We start from the raw sequence: 24,712 nt of genomic DNA on the forward strand, positions 1-24,712 counted from the left end.
ATATTTATATTTATTAAATTATCTGAACGTATTTCGGTACCCATGACCCCATCTATCTACTGCTTCGGTCGATGTACAATGAATAAATATGTAACAGGTAAAAAGAAAAAGGAGGGAAGACGAACCTTTCAGCTGGAAGTTAGAAATGTACATACAGTTGAACACACCTGCTCCTGAGAGATGTTGTGAAATCTGTCTTTACTGCAACGAAAAAATTCGCCTTTATCGAAATGTAGCATGAATCCATTCTCGTAGCAATCATTTGGATTTTTTGGGTGAACTTTTGGGCGAATTTTTAGCTTTGACATCCTTAAGGGCTTTATTCTTCATCTCTTCGGTTGCATTTTTGATAGCAACGGTTGAGAGGGCAGTAGGTTTTACGACACTTTTTGGATTCATTGCCTGTCTAAGTTTGAAAACTGTCCATGCAGCTCCTATTGCATGACCTGCAGCATCCAGCCCTTCATTTGTTGCCTTTGCCGTCTCTTTTCCATATCTACACACACAAATTGAATCCTCCCCTCTCTTATATAAATATCAATTATAAGCAGTAAGGAAAACTGGAAAGCATGGTTATAAATTTGGTTACTATGGGCCTGTTTGTTACTTGTTAGCAGCTTAACGGGCTTAATAGGATTCACAAGCTTATTCGGTCAGCTATACATGACTGTTTGGTAGTGGCTTAATGATATAAAAAGTGGTTTGTTTAGTAAGCTTTTAAAGGGGACTTTTATGCAAAAAGCCAAGTTTTTCCAAACCTACCCCTCAATTAAAAAAACCGCTCATTCCATCTATGAATAAGTCCTCCCAAACAAAAACCTTTCCGATCCATACAGATAGATAAATCCACACAGACAACTTTATCCATACAGACTTGATGGAAAACCAACCAAACAGCCCCTATATCTTTTATGATAAATAGTCTTTGTTCTTCTTACCTTTTCGCTGACACTTATTCACAAGTCAGGATCTTCATAGAAACAGACGCTCTATCTTTTGGAGTAGAGGACAAGTTTGCGCACATCATGCCCCTCTCAGACCATATTTTCGAGTGGAATATACTGGGTTTGTTTGTTTTGATCTATTTATTATGAAAACCAAATAAAGTACAAGGACTTGTGAAGAGAAATCTAGCCTATTTCTTACTCTGATAATTAAAAAATTATAAGTTAATGAAAAGTTTACAACTTTTTCAATAGGAATCAAATTGTAGAGGGCTAAATATTAGAACCACATTGAGTTAATCTACCTTTCAGCCTTCTACTCAGGTGTCTTCTCATAAGTGAAAATGTTTATCCCTAAACAAATCAGATCTTTCATCGTGCCCCACCACAATTACCTCCATCGTATAATGAACTATGGATCAAGTAATCATGATAGAATATGGGTTATGCTTACTGGATAGAAATGTTTCTACCAACTGGTCTCAAATTTATGTTCAATTATCAAGTCTATTTTTGGAAGTTGGGGGGTAGAGGAGAGTGGGCCTAAGTTGTCAACTTACTTGTGGGAGACGAGTTCCGTTGTCACAGTTGACGAGGTTGACATTACATTCCTTCCTGAAACTTCGAAAGCATCACAGATCTTGCCTGTGCACATAAACATGTATATTAAATTAGATGAAAGCCAAACACTCAACTCAGCAAGGCTTTAAATCCATCAAGGGACAGGACCAAGATTTCACTCGGGTAAAAAGCACATGTGCTGCATTAATATAAACATCTAACAATCTACGTTTAAATTTTATCATGACTTTCGAGAAAAAGTGAATTAAACATAAACATCTAATCTGCATTTTAACATTTTTAGCATGTTCTTTAATTAAACTGAGACCTTATGTCAATAGGAAAACTTAAAAGACAATTGAAAGGAGGCATCACCAAAGGGTAGGATGGATTTTAGATTCTTGAACCCTAATTTTAGATCTTTGAACCCTTGTTTCTACATCATTGGGTCTTCATGTGAGCAAAAAATATCTAAGATTCAAATCAAAGCAGTGTTCTAAATAACATTCTAAGTGGGTGCGTGATCTTCTAGCACTTGATTGCTCGGGAGTAAGCTGATGCCTAAAGAGAACCATAAGCAGTTCATTTAATTTTTCAATTATAATAAACAAATACTTTAAGATTATTAAACATATATGAAGAAAAATTGTGATATGACATCAGTTTTGTACAATTACTCCTCCAAGATCAGAGATCGGAAAATTCCCTGCAAGTGGAGAGATGTCAATCGATGAACACAAGTTTAGAAAGTTAATCCATCTCTGACTGAACTTTTGAAACTTTAAATTAAACGATCAGTTGCTAATCCAAGTGGTAGAGGATGCTTAACTCCTAGGTGGCCAATTAAGTGGGCTTAACTAATTGAAGTGATGATATGATGCTTACTGCCTAGGGGGTGTTTAAGCATTCCTAAGCAAGAATCGTTAGAACACTGAGTCAAAGCCAGTCAAAGTTTTGATTTTGGGAACAAGTTGTGAAGAATAGATAGAGGTATGGAGATATTGATTGATATCTGTGTTGGGTTTTTAGAGCTGCTGGCAGTTGGAGTACCTTATACTTCACTGTTTTATTTTTCTATGCAAAATCTCTTTTCTATTTACTGCTATTTTCCGATTTAACTTTATAGATCTAGTTCAGGGTTAATAGAATCTAGTTGTATCATCAAATAAACTTTGCAGTTATAATTTAAATGAACTACTGTCAAATTGGCCACCAAGTATGGACATTTCCCTTTTTGTAAATTAACCCAAAATATAATGTCACCATGTTGCTTCATATATATATATATATATAGGGTTTGGTTCCGGTGAGAAAGAGAGTTAAGGTGAGAAGCGTAGAGAAGGCATCTCCACCCTTGGATGCACATTAGGATGAGATGCATCGAGATGAGATGCACCGAGATGCACTGGATCAATCCTCGTATCAAGAGCAATTCATGGGTGGGTTTGAGATTAAAAGTGATCAAGGGTCCAGATCCCTTCTCATGCTTCTCATCTTAACTCTCCTTCTCACACGATCCTTCGCTTATATATATATATATACTTGGGATCATGTGAGACCAGCCTGTTTTCGTGAGACCCGTGAAACCAACATTTTACACTTGAAACTTCACAGCAAAATGCTGTGAAGGTGACTTTTTAAAACCTTCACAGTGTTTTTGCTGTGAAGGTTCGACTTTTTTTAAACCTTCACAGWGTTTTTGCTGTGAAGGTTACGTGTAAAAATGTGGTCTCACGGGTCTCACGAAAACAGGCTGGTCTCACGTGAACCCAACCCTATATATATATATATATATATATGTTAATCCAATCAATTTCATAAACAAGGTGCAGGTTTAAAATTACACCTCTTCCATTACTGATATCCACTTCATACAATAAGATTTATGTTACATTATGATGAATATTCTTTCTCTTGAGGATTCTGAATCAGCAAGAACATACTCAACAAAGGCAACAGCCCAAAAAAATTGACAGATGTCATGAATATGAGAGAATGGTCATGTAAGAAAATCAAACTATAGAGGTTTATAATATACAGGCTAATCTCTCTACCCTGATTCAATATATAGTCGATCAATTAGCCTTATAAAGAACAAAATATAGACCGTCACTCAAGGTTTCAAATTATAGACTGGCACGGCCCATGTAAATTTGCTGAAAGGTGAATCACAGACCACATTCATGCAAAACATCCCAGATAAATGATAAAAAGTCATACCATAGAAACGGCATATCTCTTAGATGAGCTGATTGCATTTAAATTGATGAGCAAACACATAACAATCCGGTATCAAAATAAGATTAGCCGGCACCATTCACCAAGTCCATTGTATCTCACAGAGAGAGAGAGAGAGAGAGAGAGAGCTTACTAAATCCATCCAAAGTAGCGAGTGCCATTTCTCCAGGCATGAGACTGAAGAACTTCTTGCCAGCTTTAGAATTAACAACCGAACTTGTGAAGTACCCAGTAACCTTCAGAACACCAGAAAGAATTCCTCCTGCCACTTTCTCTGTCATCTGTGAGACCTTCTTAACCCTGCTAGAATCACCCAAATCATCCAAATGAAAAAAAAATATGCACAGAAGACTCTTGGACAATACATTGCCATGCTTAAAATCCTGGCAAGAATCACAGTTGGCTTGTACCAAGCTATGTTGCAAAGATCTTCCACATGACACGTCGATACTGAGTCCAGATTATAGAAGTTCAATATACTATAAATGAAATTGTCCTTATGGTAATGCATTGAATATCATCAAAACTGAAGCTTGAGATCACGTGGTCTATGACATTGAACACAAAAGATAATGTGCAACAATGTGTTTGCCAAAGTATATATACCATATACAACATTGTATACATATAAAATAAGCATATACTAGCAAGCAGCAATACAGTACATACTGCAAGAATAGAAGCACCCACCGTAAAAACTCTCTACTTTATAACAAAGACAGGTGATGCTTCTATAGAAAATTACAGTGTGAATTTTCTTTTTCTTTTTGATGAGATATACCACAGAAACAAATCAAAGATGCAAACAAATGGAAATCTATTTTATTTTCCAAAAACTTCCTACGAAAAGATGCCAACCTCATATGTATAAGAGCACAAGAAGCTAAGCATATAAAGATTCAGGCACTAAAACTGAAAGTACTTGAAAAAAAAATTCACAACCTTTTTATTCTCTTCAAAGTTTCAGGACTAACTTCTTTTTCGGTACCAGGTTCCATCTTCTTCTTCAAAACCTCATTGCCCCACTTCAATCTGTCCATGGTAACATCTCCACACCACAGAATCCCCTTAACAAGCTGTCCTGAACCCGCAGCAATTAACTTTGCAGCCGTCCCACTATAATCCTCCACATTTGGCGCCAACGTGGACCAGTAAGCACTACAAGTCTGCTCCATCTCTTCCTTCTTCACCTCCGACTTCAAATCCGACGGATCCATCTCGTTCGCCATTGTAGCATCCAAAGGACCATTCTTCTCGTCCACTTTCTGCACAGAAAAACTACTGCATTTCTCCAACAACTCGTCCAATTCTTTCAACACCTTATCTTGCCCTTTCGAAGCAAACGTCAATCCATAATTCAACATATCATCATCCTTTTCATCCTCCTTAGGAGCCCGCATCGAGAAAAAATAATGAGAATGATCTAACTTAACGCAAGCCTCGTCTCTCGCCAAGGGCCATTGGATTTCATCACCAACACGCGCGAGAATGGCAACCACATTGTTACCTTGTCGTAGTTGCATCACCGAGAAATCTCCACATGCGAGTTCCACGCTGTCTTTCTTATCGATCAAATGTAGGATCGCGCCTGGAACAGAAAGGATAACTTCTTCAACTGAATCAGGTGGGGGGGACGGAGAATATGGCGAATTTGGTTTATGTGGAGAGTCTGGAAATAGATTCTCGGGCAGCTCTTTCATGTCGACGCTTGGGTAAAGCGATGATGATGATGGTTGATTAGGGTCTGACGATGAAGGCAGTGGAGGTGCTGAAGGGGTCGGATGTGTATCGATTTTCGGGTACAATGGGGTTTTTGGGGTGGAACTAGGGTTTTCTGACGCCATATTCGCTGAATTTTGAGTGCTTCAATACGAATTGAAGATCAATATACGCTAGGGTTTGTAATTCGCTAGGGGGAAAATGGCGCAATGGCGATGATCGATGAAGGCGTTTAAAGAAAATGGGAAGCACGATGAAGAAAAACGAGTGGAGTATGTAAATGCGCGCGAAATAAACAGTTTCGTCTCCCCCTTTTTAATTTTCTTTCACTTCCATCCAAAACTTTGTTATGATGACAATTTTTGCCCTTCTATTATGATATTGTGCAATTTGGTCCTCCAACCCGGACACGAGAAATATGTTGATGGCGACAAGCATATTATCTGTAACGCTGCGATCAATTACGATATATAATAAATGAAAATAACATTCCATTTCGATAAACAAAACCCACACGATTACATGGTTTGTTATCTCGATCATGATTTCGTACCTTTAAAAGGAAGACACTCAAAGAGTAAATAATCTAATAAAATGTTTGAAAACCAGGTAAGTACTTTTTTTTTATTAACCTGGATATCCAACCCGCTATGCGAGCCAACTAATCCCATGACAACCACCTGCTTTGCAGGTAGTCCGGAGTCGTCGCATTTGAACCTCTGTGGCCACAAAGGAATTTTTATTCATCATTGGATTTGAACCTGGTATCTCCTGGTACTTTTGACCTTTGGAGTCAAGTTCAAACCAATCAGACATCACCCTTGTGGTTACCAGTTAAGTACTTCTCGATCATCTACATGTTTTCTCATGCGCCATCCATGGTTCATCCACAACCTTCTTCGCAAAACGACACGTTTGAAGAATTATAGCCCTTTGATTCTCCTTTATTTTGAGTTTCTAAACAGCAAATCCGCATTGACTCTTTGATTATCATCTATTGTGAGTATCAGTTGTTGGTGAGAGGCTACAATCGTTATACGAGGATTTATCATAAAATGAAATGGGTATATCATGTGTAAGGCTTTGTATCGACACAAAGTTAGGTTGTGCTTGTCAAATAATATTTGTTGGTGTAAGTATACAGATTTATTTTAATAAATTATATATATTTTGATGACTAATAAGCAGTGAAGCTGTTTTATAGAGCAATATTTTTGTATTGATGTGACGGAAAATATTATTGTGATCAATTTATAATTAGAGCTGAACTTCAAGAGCATATCATCGTGACAAACACCCAACTTACATGGAATTATAAGAAATCGCGAATGGACTCGTGAAGTGTGTCGCTTTGGAACTCAAATATTATCAGGATGTTTTCATGAAGAACGTCAACCAAAATTAAAATTTAAGTCAAGAAATATCAGGTTCAAAATTGAATCGAATATACTAAAGGGAGAATTAATGTGACGAGATTAATAAATTGGATGAGTTTATATATATATATATATATATATATATATATACACACTAGAAGGGTACTCGTATATTGCAATGATATACATCTTGATTTTAATGTTTCCATTTTGTTTTTTGTTTTTTTTCAGTCAATGTTATAATACAGTTTTATGTGGTTTTGAAAAAACGATAATGTTTTAAAGTTTTGATTAAAATACAAATATGAAAATATCATAAAAAATGAAAAAAAAATATTGATATTAGTACCAAATTAACTATTTAGAATTTCTCGTTTTTTCTGTATTTTTTATTTTTGGTTAAATAATATAATTTTTTATATAATATGTTTATTCTATATTAGATTATGTTTATTTGTAGTTAGTTACACGAATTCAAACATGAAGCTTTAATAAATTGTACTTATGCACGATTTACTTGTAATCTTGAATTTTAATGAATAAATATACAGTACTTTATGCATAAAAAAATGGGTTTTAAGAGTTTTTGTCAAATATTTTATAATATAGTGTATATATATATATATATATATATATATATATATAACACAAATCTTTTTTATATTTTTTAAATGAATTCCAAAAAAAATTGTGCATAATCGACAACTGCACTGTTCAACTAACAAGCCTATACAAAGACAAATTTAAGATGTTAGTAGGCAGGTGGATTTGCACATCCACAACTTCTCAAAACAAGTTTTTCTTGAAGTATAAACAAAGAACTTTGTTCAACACCTCAAACGCCATTGCTATTCAGTTCTCTTTCACAAAATTCTTTTGATATTTCATCACAATTTTGAAGGATTTCAAATACCCATAACACTTGTACAATTTGATATTCAATTCATTTGTATTATTCAGTTGATATACATATAATTGCAAGTGATACATACTGGGTGTGTGCTGTGATTTATTCAAAGAGGAAAAATGTGTACTCATGCATTGTAGTTTATACAACGGCTTTGTTTTACGATAAAGAGCACAAATATTTATGCTTAGAAACAATTTTAAATTAGGTTTTAAGTTTATAAATTGTAATTCATAATTATGAACGTTATAAAGATACTTATGTATATCTTTATCTTTGATATGATGTTTACAGATACATCATATAATAATAGATTTTTGCTGGTCATGTAGGTATTCAAATTTTGAACCTTTATTGCACGTTTTTTTCATTGACCTATCGAAATCAACCAAGTGGCATATAAGATGAATGTATTAAATGTTTATTTTACGTTAAACATTTGAAATGTTACTCGTCAAAGTGATTTTCATTTATATTAGAAAAACACTTTTTTTATACAAATCACATAAAGACATAGCTTCGACTTTCGAGTGTAGAACAATTACATAGCGACCTTTTAGTTTACAAGTTGTTTTGGATATATATATATATAAACATTTTACACAATTATAGAATTAATAATGGTAAAATTCAATCCAAAGGTTAACCGTTAAAACTGATACAATTGTCCTGCCACTTATCGTGGATAAACCTGCCTATCATCAGGGCTACCCCGTCATTTAACATAGACATCCTGACAACTATCGTGGCTGGCCCTCCATTTATTCGCAGGTATTCTGTCAACTATCGCGATTGTTCCGCCATTTAACACATGTTCCCTGCCAACTATCGCGACTGGTCTGCCATCTATTCACATGTACCTTATCCACTATCGTGGCTGGCCCTCCATCTATTCCCAGGTATTCTGTCAACTATCACGGTTGTTCCGCCATTTAACACATGTACCCTGCCAACTATCGCGACTGATCTGCCATCTATTCACATGTACCTTATCCACTATCGCGGCTGTTAATCCGATCAGTTCATCGATGGTCGGCAAGTATGATGGTCCTAATGATGATCCTATATGTATTTCGTGTATATCTCACAGGTGGATTTAAAAAACCTTGCGAATTAACTTGGGTTACAAGTGTGGTTCTAGGTGTATTATGCAAGTCCAAGTGAACAATTTACATAGGTGTTAGAGACAAATTTATAGATTTGGTCCCTGCAGTTACAAACTTGGTTCATAAACTTTTTTTTACACTTTAACCCCTCGATAAATTACAGACCTATCATTTGTGAACCTAGTGACATTTTATGGGATGTTTGAGATTGCTTATTTAAAATGCTTATGAATTTATTCTAGTATGGTACCAGTAATAAAGAGTTTTTAGTGTTTGAATGTAAAAAAAAAAGAAATATTTATACCGTTTTGGCACTGGTAGTAAGAAACTTTTGATTAGTTACTTTCTTCTAACTTACTAACTTATTTTGGTGTGAAGTTTTTAGTTTTTTCGTTGAAAAAAAAATACTTATCAACTTATTATGTTTTGATACTGGCATAAGTAATCTATACACGTCTTATAAAACTTCAATTTAACATATGAATTGATAAACACTTAAAAAATTTAAATAGGCAATTCTTAATGATTTTGTGCGAGAAAATGGCCATTTTAATTAAAAAATAAAGTTTTTTTTTACAAAGCAATCCATCGTTGTTTTTCCGCTGGTGCTCCAATTTAGGGTTAACTGCGCTGCTCCTCGTTGACAGTTGATCTCCCATGGAATCAGAACCAGTTATCGTCCAATTACACCACGGTAAGCCTTCAATCTACTCATAATGGAAATTAACATATGTGAATCTTAGTTTTCAGAACAATATGGTGATGTTCAGATAGTTCCAAGGGCGCTGAAGCAACCTCAAACCTCCCATTGCCGGATGCATTTCTTCAATTTCTCAACCAGAATGGAATCGACCCTGCTATATATACCGCCGGTGATTTTACCCCTCGTTATATTAGGTACCTTCCCGTACCCCCTTTCCTATTGCCGCTGTTAGTTTTTGTTATGCTAAATATGAGCCTGAAAGTTCCTTAATGAATTTTGATCTAAGTTTGTTAAAATTGAAATTGAGTAATTCAATTTCGAAGAAGTTCAATTTGACCACTTGTTTTGTGCTGCTTGTAAGATTAAGAGTTTTGACTAATAACAAGTATCCTTTCATTCTATGAAAAAATTGCTGAGATTCTACAATTTTTAGTTGCATTTTATTAAACTACATATTAAGTCAAACATAGCTATCTTCATGGGATCAAAGGAGTATTATAAATGGAGATGTTTCATTGGTAGAATTGTAGAGGGTTTATATCAAATTCAAACTTGCAAAGAAGTAGGATTGATTCTCAATCAATAGTCAAAGGTAGGTTCTTGTTACATGTAATTTTTGCACTCTTATGTGCCTATCTATGTTTTCTGGTATTTGAAAGATTAAAGCCTGGATGTGAGGAGCAGCTCGAAGCAATTGAAGCTGACATCAGATGTAAGCTTGAGAAAGTCGAATGGTTACCCAATTTTTATTCTTTACCACCCCACATTCAGATTGCTAGCTCAAAGGCATATCAGGAAGGAAAGGTGATCTTTCAAATCATTTTCACTAGTTAGTACAAGGACGAGTTTAATTAGTTTGCCATAAATATCCAAAAAATGTAAACTATTTAGGCTTTAGCACACATCTTGAGGCCCTCTTTAGTCTATGTAAATGACGTTCTTGAATTTCTTATTTGTTTACAAATACATATTTTGAATCTTAGTACAAGTACAACTTCATTGAAATTGGATTAAAAAGAGCCCAAATTTGATTAGGGCTCTATATATGCCGCCATATGGCATGCTTTGAAAAACGATGTGGCCTCACCGTAACTCATAAGGCTTGAGGCTTGACCTTGTCGCCACGCTACACTACACCTCACGTATTTAGAACCTTGATCCTCTTAATATTTCACTTTTTACTTTCTGAAACCACTCTAATCCCAATACGTTGATATTTTACACTTGTTGTTTCCTTGGAGATCAAGATCCTGAAATCTATATGAAGACTAAATTCAAAATTATATCTTTGATGATTGTTTTGAGCAGCTTGTGCCAACTTTTACTTAATCCCACATCACAAAGTTCATGTATCATTTCCAACTGCATTTTGTAAGATAGCTCATGTGTGATATATATTTCGGTTTGGTATTCAGATATATGGAATTGATGCAGCATCTGGAGCTGCAGTTTCAGCTTTGAATATCTCAACGGGAGATCATGTCCTTGATCTTTGTGCTGCCCCAGGTAAATATATGGTCGATTATGGCGTTTGAGTTGTATTTGTGTCTTTATTACATTGTTGCTATCTAATTTGTTTATTTCCGTCCCCAGGTGCTAAACTTTGCATGGTACTAGAACTTCTTGGAAACTCGGGTTCTGTAACTGGTGTGGATGTGGCAAGACATCGATTAGCTGCTTGTAGAACGTTGCTCCAGAAATATGAACTTGGTGATCACTGTCGTCTTTTTGTTGCTGATGGAGCTTCATTTTCTCTCAGCCCTATCCGGGTTCATTCTGATTTTAAATCTTGTAAGAATTCTTGGTCATAATTTTGAAATATTTAGATAACGTGTTGTTATCAAAGGTCAAATTACGTGGTCTTCTCCCTGTTTATGTTTTCATTCTTGTAGTGAACAACAGGGAATTTAATATGGAAGGAGATGATCTTTTGTACAAGGAGTGGAGCTCTAGGAGGCCATGGAAGGAAAGAAAAAAGACACAAAAAGGAAGAGAAAAAGGTTCTTTGCAACCTGTTCTACACAATCAAGATCCGGAGCTGATATATTATGGACGGTGTGCTGGGGTTGTTGGACTGAGTAAAAGTGAATTGTTTCAAACTGTTTCAAGCCATGATATTTCACAACATGGTTATGATAAGGTATGGGTTCTTTTCCACCAAGTTTTTCCATTTGGCTCAAGCTAAAGTTGGGTTTTGAAACTCAAAAATCAGGTACTTGTGGATGCAGAGTGCACACACGATGGTTCAATTAAACACATCCAGAAGTTTGAAAACTGGGGATGGACAACTCTAGAGCGACGGGTCTTGGATGCAGAGAGAACCGATGATTTGACTGTTCTTCAGGTTCGACTGATGATCATAGTAATCTAAGCTTTTTTTATACGGAAATTTGTCTCATCTTAAAAGACATGCAGCATTCCATATTCGTGTTGAGTTTTATCGGGATGTTGGTCTTGATGCAGTTTCGACTATTGACCAATGGTTTCAAGTTACTAAAAGTTGGAGGGTACCTTGTTTACAGCACTTGCAGGTATGCTATGCTGCTGCCATTCCAATTATTGATATCTTACTTTGGTTTGACTGAATGCTATCTAACATTCTTGTACTTATCTTATGGAATAGTTTAACTTATGCGCAGAATGAGGATGTGGTTGAGAAATTTCTTTCCCTAAATGCATCTGCTGGTAATTCCCTTGGCTGCTTTGGATTCATGATTTACATATTTAGGTCGACTCATTGTTTAAGGCACTAGTGTCCTTGATATGTATGTTGCATATGCATTTTTGTAAGTTAGAAGTCGTGGATGATGATCCATAGCTTTCGCTAATTGTGGATCATTTGCAACAAAGTCATCTTTATCAATGACAGATTAATCATATTGTGTTGGTGGTTATATGCATGTGACCTTGTGGGACCTTTTACTGTATGCTGGCTTTATTCTTCCCCGCTTTTACAGTCTTAGTTTTTTCTGCTTTTACTGTATGACACGCGTAGTTTTTCTTCTGTCCTACATGTTTATTTCATCTTATGTACCTCTCCGTTATTCCTACTTTTGGGTTTGCAGAGTTGTTGGAGATAGATGGTTCCAAATCTTGGCCCTGCAAGAGTGGACGGATACCAAAGACTTTGCGGTTTGATCCATTAACTTGTAGAACCAGTGGCCTTTTTGTTGCCAAGTTCACAAAAGTAGCAACATGATCAATTTTCCATTCTTCTTCATGCTGAATGGAATATAAAGATCGGGTTGGAAACGGTATGAGAGGTTGAAAGACAAAGAGACTATATATGAAGTTGATGGTTGTATCACAAGTTCACGCCATCGTCTAAATTCTATTGAACCTGAAGATACTGCGGTCGGTCAGTTGAATCTTCAATGGCTTGAGGAAAGGAACGGTGAGGTGAGCTGATCTGATCATCATTCAACATGGAAGAGGACAAGTGTTGGATTGTAGAATGTAGGAAAATGAATACAGATTTCTAGTTCTTTTCGTAAATTGCAAATTTCGTCCCTTGACTGTCACCTAATATGCAGTTTGGTCTATCAAATTTTGTTTCTATTTAGAATGTATCTTTTTTTAACATTTTAGTATTTGAAATTAGCATAGACAATGCAAGTCTTGTAATGTGTGCATGAGACATGCAACACAAAAGGTAAAAACATGTTTTTTTTTGTTTTATATATTATACACATTTTTTTTTATTAACATGGATATTCAACCTGTTATGTCAGTCAACTAATCTCAAGACAACTATCTATGAGGTTTTCGTCGTCAAAAGGGGACTTTTATTTCTTTTTGAATTTGAACCTGAGACCTCTAGGTATTTTTGATCTTTGGAGCTCAAGCTCAAACAAATTGGGTACCAACCTAATGAACAATTTCTCTTAATAAAATACTTAAAATATCCCTCATTTAAAGGATTCTCAGTAACTATTTTTATATTTATAGTAAAAAAGGACAATATGTTAACAAATCAATCCAATCGGGTTAAAATTTACCAAATCTTTGTTATCTGTTACAATAATCAATACCAAATAATAATAGCGGTGAACTTGGTACTTCTCCTAAACCCAATAACGTATTAAAAATAGGGGTGGCAAAAAATGACCCAACCCGTTAATCCAATTCGAACCCAATACATAATTAACAGGTTGGGTTGAGATTTTCAACTCATTTAAAYAAATGGGTCAACCCACCTAACCCATTTAAATAAATGGGTTGGGTTGAATTTTTCGACCTGCTTTCAATCTGTTTACAACCCGTTTTCAACCTATATCCAAATTCCAACCTATTTAACATACTATATAATTTTATTTTATTCTTAATATTATATATAGTATTCTATTTTTTTTAATTTTGTTTTATTAATAATTAAAATTTCTATCGTCATTAGATGAAAGTTCAAATTTGAATCGCCTTCATTACTCTTAATCATCATGAAACCCTAAAAAAACTCTTTAGTCCATTGCTCCATTATCGTCTCCAAACTTTAGGATTGGTGAAAGTGGAAGTCGAGTTACTTATTATTTAAAAATTTTCAATTTATTTTGAACAATATATTTGTTGTGATTGTGTTTTATTCAAATTTTAAACAATTTGTTTGTATTTGTGGTTGTGTTGTGTTTTATTCAAAAAAATTAAATAGTCTAATCTTTTTTTATTTCAAATTTTAAAATTAAATGGATCAACCCAGGTTCAACCTATTTATTTAACAAGTTAAATTAAGAAAATTATAAACAGATCAACCCCTGTCAACCTATTTAAATAACATGTTAGGTTGAGTTAAAAAATCTCAACTCATTTAATTAAATTAATTGGATTGATTTAAGATTTTCAACTTGTTAAATAAATAAGTTGAAACCAAGCTTTTTAAGTTGAACCCAACCCGACAGCCCAAGGTTAAAAGCCATCAATACAGATCAGCGACCTATATAGGTTGAATAACAGGAAGAAAACGAAGCGGTTTGCAATTTGCGACCTCGTTTGTGCACTTCAAAGTCGATTAGCATATTTGATTATTTGAAAAGGGTTCTGTTCATAACCCCACAGGTAAGCTTGACTGGCAACACACCCACCAATTTTTTATTCCATAATTTCGTTAAACAACAGGCAAAGCGCAAAAAGGACTTATTGAACGATTACCATCAAGGTAAAGTTTCATCATTTGAGATAAATCATGGTAGAATAACGTATATCCCAGAACCTGTTCGACGAAATGCCCCAATGAATATGTTAGGATTGTTGAGCTCATAGTATCTAGTTTCCTTAAATTTTGCAGGTGGTATTCGTAGCGATTGATCTTATCAAGTAGTCTGGGTAGTAAAGGGATTATCTTTAATAAGCAATTAAGGATATGGCGCTTCGGGCATTCACTGGGAATCTACAATTCAAGACCTGTGATCTCTTTGGCAATGGTTCTTTAAATTTCCTCCCAGTTCAGAGTACAAGTAAGTAAGTGAAGTGCACTTCTAAATGAAATTATATCTTGAAATGAGACTAGATTTGATTTCTACATATGTTCGGTAACAGCTTTGACGTGACAGTTCCGAATTTGGTTACTAATTCTATTGATTTTCTCTAGTTGTTCATATAAGGCCGTGGTCGATTGAAGCAAGAGCTAGAACCAGAGTAGAAAGTCCAAAAGTTAGGAACAGAAGATTGCAGAAAAAGGTAATATAGTCTTTCATATTGAAACTAGAAAAAAAGGCATTTTTTTCTTGTATTGATTGATGTGTTTTCTTATTTTTCCAAGGTATTCTAAAAGGGTAAAAACTTAACTTTCATCAGCTTTGATCTTGGAAATATTTTATATAAAAGCAATGCATGTTTTTAATTTCATCCAATTCACATGACACTGTATTTGTGTTTGGTTGAATAGTACAATGGCACACAGAAGAAACCAAGGCTTTCGGTATTCTGTTCAGAAAAACAATTGTATGCAATGCTTGTTGATGATCAGAACAAAAAGTGCTTGTTTTATGGCAGCACCCTGCAGCAATCAATTCGTTCAATCCCTGGTACCACTATTGTAAGTACTTCCATACCAAGTAAGGGTATATCAACCAAAAGTATTCCTGTTTTTAAATTCACTGAACATCAACAATATTACATTTGCTTTACTAGTTTGGCTTTGACAACATTTGAAAATATGTAGGAAGCAGCGCAACGTGTTGGTGAAGAGCTTGTTAAAACCTGTACTAATCTGGGAATTGATGAAATATCGTCTTATGATCGTAATGGTTTCTCCCGAGGAGCAAGGATGGAAGCATTTGAGATTGCACTATCTGGTCATGGGTTTTTGTTTCGATAGAATTTCATCTCACTTGGCCTATTTGAGCCTGTTGGAATATAGATGGTTGGCACATTATAAAAAATGATCAAAATTTGTGCTTTTGTAGGCTCTATTGACTTCTATGTCACAGTGTGTCCAAAATGGATATATAGACAGTTCTGTGGTAGAACTACTTGACAGATAATGCTGTACTTTATCATATAATGTTACTAAATGTTCAGTACTTTGCCGAGCTTTGCAAGCATGGCAATTGTTGATTACTTTGGTTGTGAAAATTACATACAATGTTAAAAAAATGTGTTTCTAGCACATAAGCCTCTTACAGTCCCGTTAGTGGTCCCCACGTTCTTTGTGGGTAGTCAATTTCTACAACTGATGGGAATATTTGTGAGTTGTGACTCCATATTTTTGGGATAAAGATTTGTGATTCCAATTTGAACACATTCAAGTTGGATATGGGTGTGGAAGTGCCGAAATACAAGATATACAAAGTCAGGTTCATTGACTTTATTCACACAGTGATGCAAGAGATGATTTTAGCCGTGATGGAGTTTCCATATTATCAGGTTGCTGGTGCTTGTTCCTGGATCATACAAAGAAAAAGGATGAACTGATGCCTTGTTTCCCATTGATCGATGAAATGCTTCACAGTTTCTCTTCAGATGATCAAGTTGTAGACAGTTACTTCCCATCCAAATTTAATTGATGTAGTTTATCGTTTTCTTGAAGAAGCCAATTCAAAGACTATTCAAAGAGATTTCAGACATATTCAAAGGCTTTGATACTGTTACGAAATCAAAGGATTCGTAACCGGTTGATTGAAATTAGAAAAGAAATGAACTACAGATGAAAGAAGAAACTTACAGACTTCAATTCTCTAGAGGAATTCCAGGGAATAACTCCCTTCTCTAACAAACGTAGAGCCTAACAGAATTCTTATTCTCTGAATGCCCCTCATGTCAGGAAGGCACCACTTATTTAAACAACCAAAAGCTCAACTAACTTTCTATTTCTATTGGGTCTTGGCCCTTCTGGAATAAACTCTCCACACATTGGGCTTATTCACCAAAGCTGGACCACAACTATTTGCTTCTGTATCAGATACCATTGTTGCAAGTGACGAGTAACGTAGACAAAACTTTTATGTTCTTTTACCATTATTTTAAATCAACTGGAGTTCCATTTCTACCCTGGGGAACCCTTATGGATGGTGTGCATGTAGTGTTTTGAATTTGATGGATCATGGATTCACATACATCCTCTTTTGAACTCGTGTTTCTTTGTAACCGTGGGTGTCTAGGCTATCTTGCACGCACCTCAACTAATCTCATGTGGCCCTGAACATAACAGCCAGGAAAATCCCCAGTGGCTCGAAGGAGACTCAAACTGGTGACCTACACAGAGTTGCCCAAGGCCTAACCTTTATGTGTATGTAGAGCTGGTCCTCAATGGGTTAATGCAAAGTAATGTTTATAATATCTAGATATCAATGTTCTTGCTAGTTGACAAAAACCACTTCATCTGTTTCATTTGTGTATGTGAACCCAAGTGTTTCTTGAATTTAAAATGAATATGCTTTTTTCTTGCTTTCTTAATGTTATCACCTTGTTTCTTAATTTATAGTGGTTTGATACAGTTTCATGTGATTATAATCAAGTGGCATATTTAAACTAATGTTTAAAGTTGAAAATAGTTTGTTTGACTTCCAAATTCAAAAGAGGATACTTTATGTGGGTGAGGGAGTGATTATATAATTCTTAATGCATGGAGATATGCACATGCTTGCTGTGCACTCATCACCATGCTTTTTTGCAACCTTTTATCGATTATGATGTTTTTTAAATAATTCATCTCGACTTTCTTTGTCATTTTGCAGTACTTTCTCTATATGACTCCATGAAGGCCTTGCTCATACTATAAATGCTTGTTGAAGAAGAAAAGTTTGTTCAGTCCCAAAAAAGGCAAGTAAATGGATAAGCTCGAGGTGCAGGATAAAGAGAACATAGCACCTGTAAGCGAACTTATGTGATCGTTATATATGATATTAGGCTATGTAGTTGAGCCAATTTTAGGTTGAAAACATAAAAGTAATAAAGCTAGATCAAAACACTGGACTATGTTGTCTATGACAACAGATTCTAAAGGGAGGGGGAATGAACAGTCCTATATGGTTTTAATGTCAAGCAAACTCTAAGCATAAATGCTAACTAAAGAATCTGAAGGAGTTAAAAATTCAAAGAAAGTAAGAAAGGAGTCGAAACAATCGAAGGTCAGCTAATGGAAGCAAGAAAGAGGTTAGTTAAAGAACATGAAGTTGTAAGCCATCCGAAATGCAGGAAAATGATATGATTGAGATGAAACGAGATGGAAGAAGGTCTAATAATTGTAGACCCGTTTGTTTATGGAGTTGTAGTGTATGGTCCAGACGAGGGTCACTTAATCAATGATTCAAGTAGAGGAAGGTACATCCGTGCAGGGAGGAGACAACTGTTGGATGACATGCTTCCATGGAGGGCTATAAATAAACCAATGTGCACTACAACAAAATCGTCTTTATAGGATGTTAAATATGTCTAAATGTCCTAATAGACTGTTTTATGGGATTTAAGCTTATGAGACCAAACGATTATGCGTTTTATGTAAATGTGTTGCAATAAGTTCATACGATGCTCTTAGATGTCCTAACAAGTTTTCTAGGTCACTTTTGAAATAAAGCGTTCTATTAGTTTTTTTATATGACATTATTCTAAAAAGTGTCTTAAAGAAAAGTGTCCTATAAAAAGCTAATACGACATTTTATTTCAGAAAGTGTACATAAAACTTGTTAAGATGCCCAAAAGGGTCTTGTCAACTTATTGTAACACCTTTATATAGAAGCACAATTGTGTAGTCTCATAAGCTTAGGTCCTATAAAACAGTCTATTAAGACATTTAGACATATTTGACATCCTATAAAGCCGATTATGTTGTAGTGGTGACCCTCAACAAGTTCCAACAGATAAATAAGTGTAGAGGGCCGACAGTCCGTGTGGATCTGTAACAAGCACCAAGGAGACATTCGTGTTTCTTGGAGAGCACACACAAGCACCATCCGATGGCTAGGAGGTAAACAAATTTTGACATTTTGATCACTCTTGCACAAATGTTCACCTTTTTCACCATGTCTCTTTTTGCACGAAACTTTACAAACTTCACCTCCTTTGACTATATGAGGGCCGAAAGGTCTCAAATCTCTACATGACCTCTGATAGGTGATCTTGGAGACGCAGGACTAGGGATGGGGATCTGTAGCTAGAGTAGACAGGAGGCAGGGAGCAGGAAAGGTAGACGGTGGGAGATAGGGATAAACTTCAAGCTGGGGAAGGAAAAAAAAAGAAAGTAAGTTAGACTAGGGGCATGTAGTTTCCATAAATTGTTATGCTTGTCCTGTACTTGCTTCTGTTTGTATGTTATTGCTTACTATTAACCTGCTTTTCAAACCCTTATCATATCCGACTCTCTGTCACACGTTTCACAATCTGGGGGTCTTCACTAGAAAAAAACCGCTCTAATTTTTGGGGTAAAGATTAGGTCTGTGTACATCTTATCTTCCTTAAACCCCACCTTCAGGTGGGATATACCGAGTTCTATGGTTTTACAATATAGATGTGTCACGATAGCTATGGATACGAGCATCACCTCATGTCGGTTTCTTTTTCTTTTTCAAGCATATGATGGATGTATCATTAATGAATTTGCCAAGTCAACAACATTATCTGTTGACTCAGGGATTTAACGAGGGTGTATGCATGCATCATGCTAAATCTGGTTGATCATGAGTGTGATCTTATGATTGACTGGATGAGGCTTTTTTGGAAGCTAAAGTTACAATCAGGATATTTCAGAGGGAGAGATTAGATGGATGATAAAATTAATACATGGAGATATGCACTCATCACCATGCTTTTCTTCATCCCTCTTTTTCTTTTGTTTGTTTAGCTTATCTCGACTTTCTTCGTCATTTTCAGCACTTTTTCTATGTAATTCCACAAAGTTCTTGTTATTTAAAGGCATGTTGAAGAGGAAGGGGCCCCTGAAACCATATTTTGCAGCCCCAAAAGAGGCAACAACTCATTGGATGTGGTTCCAGTGGAAGATGAGGATGTTTCTGTTGACAGTCTCACAAAGATAAGCATTTACCCTCTTTCACTTTTAGGTGTGTCGGAGGTCTTCACTGCTCTATTTTTGGAGTAGATATCAGGTTCGTGTATATTTTACCTTCCGACCCAACCCCTTAAGTGGGATATTAACGTAGTTCGATAAATGTTTCAATGGCAAAACTAAAACTGAGAACCAAATTGTTGTTTATATCCCTTGCTATGCAGTTTTCAATGGTGTTGTGGGAAAATTTCATTTGAAGATATATGTTGTGTTTTTTAGTTTAAAGCTCATAATAGGCGCAAATCGATTAGACCAAACGATATTTTTGTAGTTCGGTTTGATCAGTTATGGTTAGTTGCTGCCAAACCGCTTTGGTTTAGAAATTTTTGTAACCATTGTTGTTTAATTTGTGGTTTGAAAGCTTAAAGCGTCCAACACCGGATTACAAACACCTCGAATAAGATAATATTAAAACCGTTAAAACGTATGTGATTTCATATTGAAATTACATACCATTATAAAACACGGTTAATATGAAAGGTGTGCGGATGACTTGGCTCGAGATCACGGTCGCATTTAATTAAATGCTTACACATGAATATGATTTAGCCGTCCTCATGTTATTTATTTAATCACTATTTTTGTTCAAATCTAATTCTCTCTCTATATATAAAATACAAAATCAGACATTACATTTATTTGGACATTTTGTTTGCATTTATACTATGGATGATTATTTATTCTTGTTATTTAATATTTTGATCATGTGGGTCCTTTATTTTTCAATCACAAAAGCAAATGACGTCAAGATCGATAGGGTTTGACATGACTGTCCATAATTAATATCAAAACTTACTTTTTACATTTTTGATGCATGATTTGATTTTATTATGATACTAGTTGTGTATCCATTGACGGAAGCTGTGAATTTTAACGATTTTGAAGTTTCACTGGTTTTATTATAGAAGATTTAACGACGATATAAGTTACATTTGGTATTTATATATTAATACAATTTGAATAAATAAGAGTCATGGTTCCAATTACAGATGAAAAAATTGTATGACAATTTAAAATCCAATATATTTAAAATCCAACATATTTAAACGACTCCACAAATGTATTCGATTCACACCAAGAACAAAAGAATCAAGAGATCGAGAGTTATAGAGCAATTGAATGGGAGTTCGATGTGAGATGAATGAGATAACTTTTAATAACTTATGGTGAATATCAATTTGAATATCACATTGGGGGATGGGGAGAAGACATAGAGATATGAGAGGATGAAGACATGACTGAAAGGTGTCAAAAGTATTTTGGTAACATGAAAAGAAAAAGTAATAATATTCATTGATAACTTGTACTATATATTATTTTAATTATAGATTAATTGATTTTAAGACTAAATGCATAAAGTAGTAGTACTCAATGTATTTTGCGTTGTTTTTAAGACTTTTAAGACTTTGTGCATCAAAAATTATTTTTAAAACTTTTGATAAATCTGGTTTATAAGATAGTATAGATTAAAAAGGTGTAAAAAGCATCACCCGCCATCATACTTCTGCCTAGTAATTTTCTTCTCACACATCAACATTAACATCAAAGTTTACTTTTATATTTTTAAAACATGATTTGATTTAATTCTGATATTAAAAAGGATGCATACAGTTATCCTTCTATATAGAATTCGGATTTAAATTCAGATCATAAACCATAAAAAAAGATTACAACGTGATGTGATGTGATGTGAATCGCAAAGATATACCCATGAAGGGCACCAACTTCGCTTTGTGCGGCTTGTGCCTAAGATTAACACGTGTGTCAAATTAGCAATATTTGAATGTTTTTTCAAGGCATTTTTTTGTGAAAGAAGAAATAAATGATGGTGTCTGATTGGTTTGAGCTTGACTTTAAAGGTTAAAAGTATTAAGAGGTCTCAAAGGTTAAAAGTATTAAGAAGTCTCAGGTTCAAATCCAAGACGAAATAAAAATCCCCTTGTGGCCATGAAAGTTCAAATGCGGTAACTCCGGGATATCTGCAAAGCAGGTGGTCGCCTTGGGATTAGTCGGCTCGCATAGCGGGTTGGATATCCAGATTAATCAAAAAAAAAACCCGCTCACATATTCTAAAATGTGATGATTTATACATTGAATTTGGTTATAAAGAATTACGTTACAAGATTAAAATAAATAGTATTACAGAAATCATGAATCTAATGAAATTAAATAACAGAGGACTTGAATCCCCTGCATCTGAAGCAAGATGAGCGTACAACTCCAACAATGCATCCAACGATCCTTCGGTTTCGTTACCCACTTTTGGTTTTACATTTCTTAAGCTATCACCGATCGACCTGTAACAAAAACGTTCAATAAATTCATTATTTACGCTTGATACGAAATAAAATAACACAATATTGGATTTATAATTATTTATTTATTTAATTAATAAATATAAAAATCAAGTTGATGCTTTGACGATTTAAATTTAAATTTAAATTGCATACCAGTGTAGCGAGGGACAAAATACGACGGCGTATTGAGCAGCAGCCGTACACGTGAACGTACTGGTTGCATCGTCGTACGCGTAACTATACGATTTTGGACATGCCGACTTAAAAAGCTCCGAGTATGCCGTCGGCCGACAAGCTGCAGGCGAATCAAAGGCACCCTTACAGCAGTACTCCGGCGTCCCAAACGTGTCACAGGCGCTCTTACACCCTCCGCCACCACCCACCTTCAACTCGCTCGGACACCGCCGGTTCAAGTCATCGACGCAACCCGTAGTCGCACAATCACCGGAACCGCCACTCACCACCACAATCATCTGGATATTGTACCCATCAACAAGGCTGACGTCGTAGAAATCCTGGGTACCCACCGATCCAAGGGTGAACTCCGCCAGGGTGGCGGGTGGTGCGGCTCCGGCACCATTGCATTCCATTTGTCCCGAGCCACAGTCCCCTGTGGCGCATGACCCGTGACCCAACCCGTCAAAATTGCAGCCGGTTCTCCCCCAGAACCGACCGGACCACCCCGCCGGAGCTTGTAATGAACGTGATTTACCTTTGGATAGCTCGAATCCAGTCGTCTCGAGAGCAGGTGTGCCTAATAGCCCTGGCCAGACTGTGTAATCACACTTATTCAAAAACGTAAAAGTAGTCCCCAAAACTCCTGCAATAACATGCAATTCGCAATGCATAAGGTACCGATCGAATTCGATTCAACCAAATTTGATGGTAAAAACAGTAATGACATGCAGGGACGTTCCAATCTTTTTGGAGGCCCTGCTACATCCAAAACTTTTGATTACATTACATAAATGAGATAACAGAGAATATATGTTAAAGACCAAAAATGAGCTAAACCTAAAACGATTAACAATCTGAAACTAAACCTAAAGCATTAATGATTTGAACCTAAAATCAAATAATTAATGGTTTGAACATAAATAATTTCGACTATAGTTTTACACAGGTCGATAAAAAGACCCTAAACACATGTAAATTTGGGCCCCTGTTCAAAATCTCACATTTAACATGCTAAGGGACAACCCTGATGACATGCTCGGAAATTTGAATCCACACCAAAATCTGAGCAAAATTGGTTCAAATTTGGAGCCAAATGAGCTCCAATCCGTAGTTAAATCCCTAAATAGCGTTTGTATACATAGAGGCATTGATTTACCTTTGAAAACGAAGAACAGAAGAAATCTAAGAACCATATCGGAGTGACCCATATGTGGCAAATTTGATTGTCTAACGAGAACTTTCAAGAATGGAGATCAAAATCAATAACAGAGCGAATGAAGAAGCTTCAATGGCGATTTGTGGAGGGGGGGATGTTGAAGAGTAGAGATGGAATGGTTATATAGGCAGTTGGAGAGTGATGGCATATGTGTATGCTGATACGACGCAGTGCGATAATGATGTGGAAGGGGCCTTCTTATTTTTTTATTTTATTTTTTTGTCTATTTGAAGATAAAAAGTTATAATATTATCATTAAATATCAATAAAAATCAGTATTCTTCGTTAATCACAAAGGACAGTTAACGATCTTAGATCGCAGTCAAAGTCGGGTGAACCACATGTGATTTTACACATGATTTTAGTGTAAAATTATATGTGATTCGGACGCTTTCATATTCTCTTATTTAAGCATTGTTCTCGTACAAACCCGAGACTCTTTACATATAGAGGGGTATATATGATTCATACGCTTTCGTGTTCTCTTATTGAAGAAACAATCTCCTTAACAGACAACTTGATGCACTATCTCTCTTCTGGCCTTTGAATTTGCCAACGTCCTATATGAATTTTTTAGAAGGATGTGACAGTACTTTTTGTTTGCATCAGATGTATGACATCCACAATTAGTCATTGTCTGGCTCATAAAAATATTTTCATAATGGTTTGAGAAAGATTGTGATTTTGTACCAGTGGTTTTAAAATTGTGATTTTTATCTCTATAGTTTGTAATTTATTACTGTTTTCGTCGCTGAAACTATATATGTTAAAACTCCTCCATTAACTTAGGGGTATTTTAGTCTTTTCAGTTTATTTTTCTTTTTTCGTTCATTAATTACGTTTTTAGTTTCTTTTTTTTTTGGTAATTTTATCTTTTTGATTTGATAAAACTATATAATTTTTTATAACAGTGTTAGTAAATAAAAAATTATACCATTTTGTTATTGTCTATGATAAAACAATTAAAATATTTTTA

The 24,712-nt window shown here is 35.3% G+C and overlaps 4 protein-coding genes across 5 annotated transcripts; 2 read left to right on the forward strand and 2 right to left on the reverse strand.

Annotated features, from left to right (window-relative positions):
- Positions 1-258: 258 nt before the first annotated feature.
- LOC112515751 (senescence/dehydration-associated protein At4g35985, chloroplastic-like) lies at positions 259-5,587 on the reverse strand. The gene is made up of 4 exons (XM_025122666.1): positions 4,686-5,587; positions 3,877-4,043; positions 1,505-1,589; positions 259-496 (listed from the first exon to the last, which is right to left on the reverse strand). The coding sequence occupies exons 1-4, from the start codon at positions 5,585-5,587 to the stop codon at positions 259-261; spliced, it is 1,392 nt and encodes a 463-aa protein (XP_024978434.1).
- A 3,862-nt stretch (positions 5,588-9,449) lies between these two features.
- LOC112515058 (ribosomal RNA small subunit methyltransferase B) lies at positions 9,450-13,166 on the forward strand. The gene is made up of 10 exons (XM_025121675.1): positions 9,450-9,545; positions 9,622-9,748; positions 10,214-10,358; positions 10,970-11,060; positions 11,148-11,345; positions 11,447-11,694; positions 11,767-11,898; positions 12,018-12,085; positions 12,178-12,239; positions 12,620-13,166. The coding sequence occupies exons 1-10, from the start codon at positions 9,509-9,511 to the stop codon at positions 12,751-12,753; spliced, it is 1,242 nt and encodes a 413-aa protein (XP_024977443.1). The 5' UTR covers positions 9,450-9,508; the 3' UTR covers positions 12,754-13,166.
- Positions 13,167-13,588: 422 nt separating this feature from the next.
- LOC112515665 (50S ribosomal protein L18) lies at positions 13,589-16,067 on the forward strand. Of its 2 annotated transcripts, XM_025122573.1 has the most exons (6): positions 13,589-13,641; positions 14,460-14,603; positions 14,833-15,001; positions 15,136-15,224; positions 15,433-15,582; positions 15,709-16,067. In XM_025122573.1, the coding sequence occupies exons 3-6, from the start codon at positions 14,908-14,910 to the stop codon at positions 15,862-15,864; spliced, it is 489 nt and encodes a 162-aa protein (XP_024978341.1). In that variant the 5' UTR covers positions 13,589-13,641; positions 14,460-14,603; positions 14,833-14,907; the 3' UTR covers positions 15,865-16,067. The 2 variants fall into 2 exon arrangements, with proteins under 2 accessions (XP_024978341.1, XP_024978340.1); XM_025122572.1 differs by lacking the exon at positions 13,589-13,641 and having other exon boundaries at positions 14,454-14,703.
- Positions 16,068-22,162: 6,095 nt separating this feature from the next.
- Positions 22,163-23,728, reverse strand: LOC112515752 (thaumatin-like protein 1). Its single transcript, XM_025122667.1, has 3 exons — positions 23,677-23,728; positions 22,497-23,163; positions 22,163-22,328 (listed from the first exon to the last, which is right to left on the reverse strand). Exons 1-3 carry the CDS (start codon positions 23,726-23,728, stop codon positions 22,163-22,165), a joined length of 885 nt encoding a protein of 294 aa, XP_024978435.1.
- Positions 23,729-24,712: the final 984 nt, after the last annotated feature.

Source organism: Cynara cardunculus (assembly GCF_001531365.2).
Source record: "Cynara cardunculus var. scolymus isolate 2C chromosome LG 7, CcrdV1, whole genome shotgun sequence".
Lineage (NCBI taxonomy): Eukaryota > Viridiplantae > Streptophyta > Magnoliopsida > Asterales > Asteraceae > Cynara > Cynara cardunculus.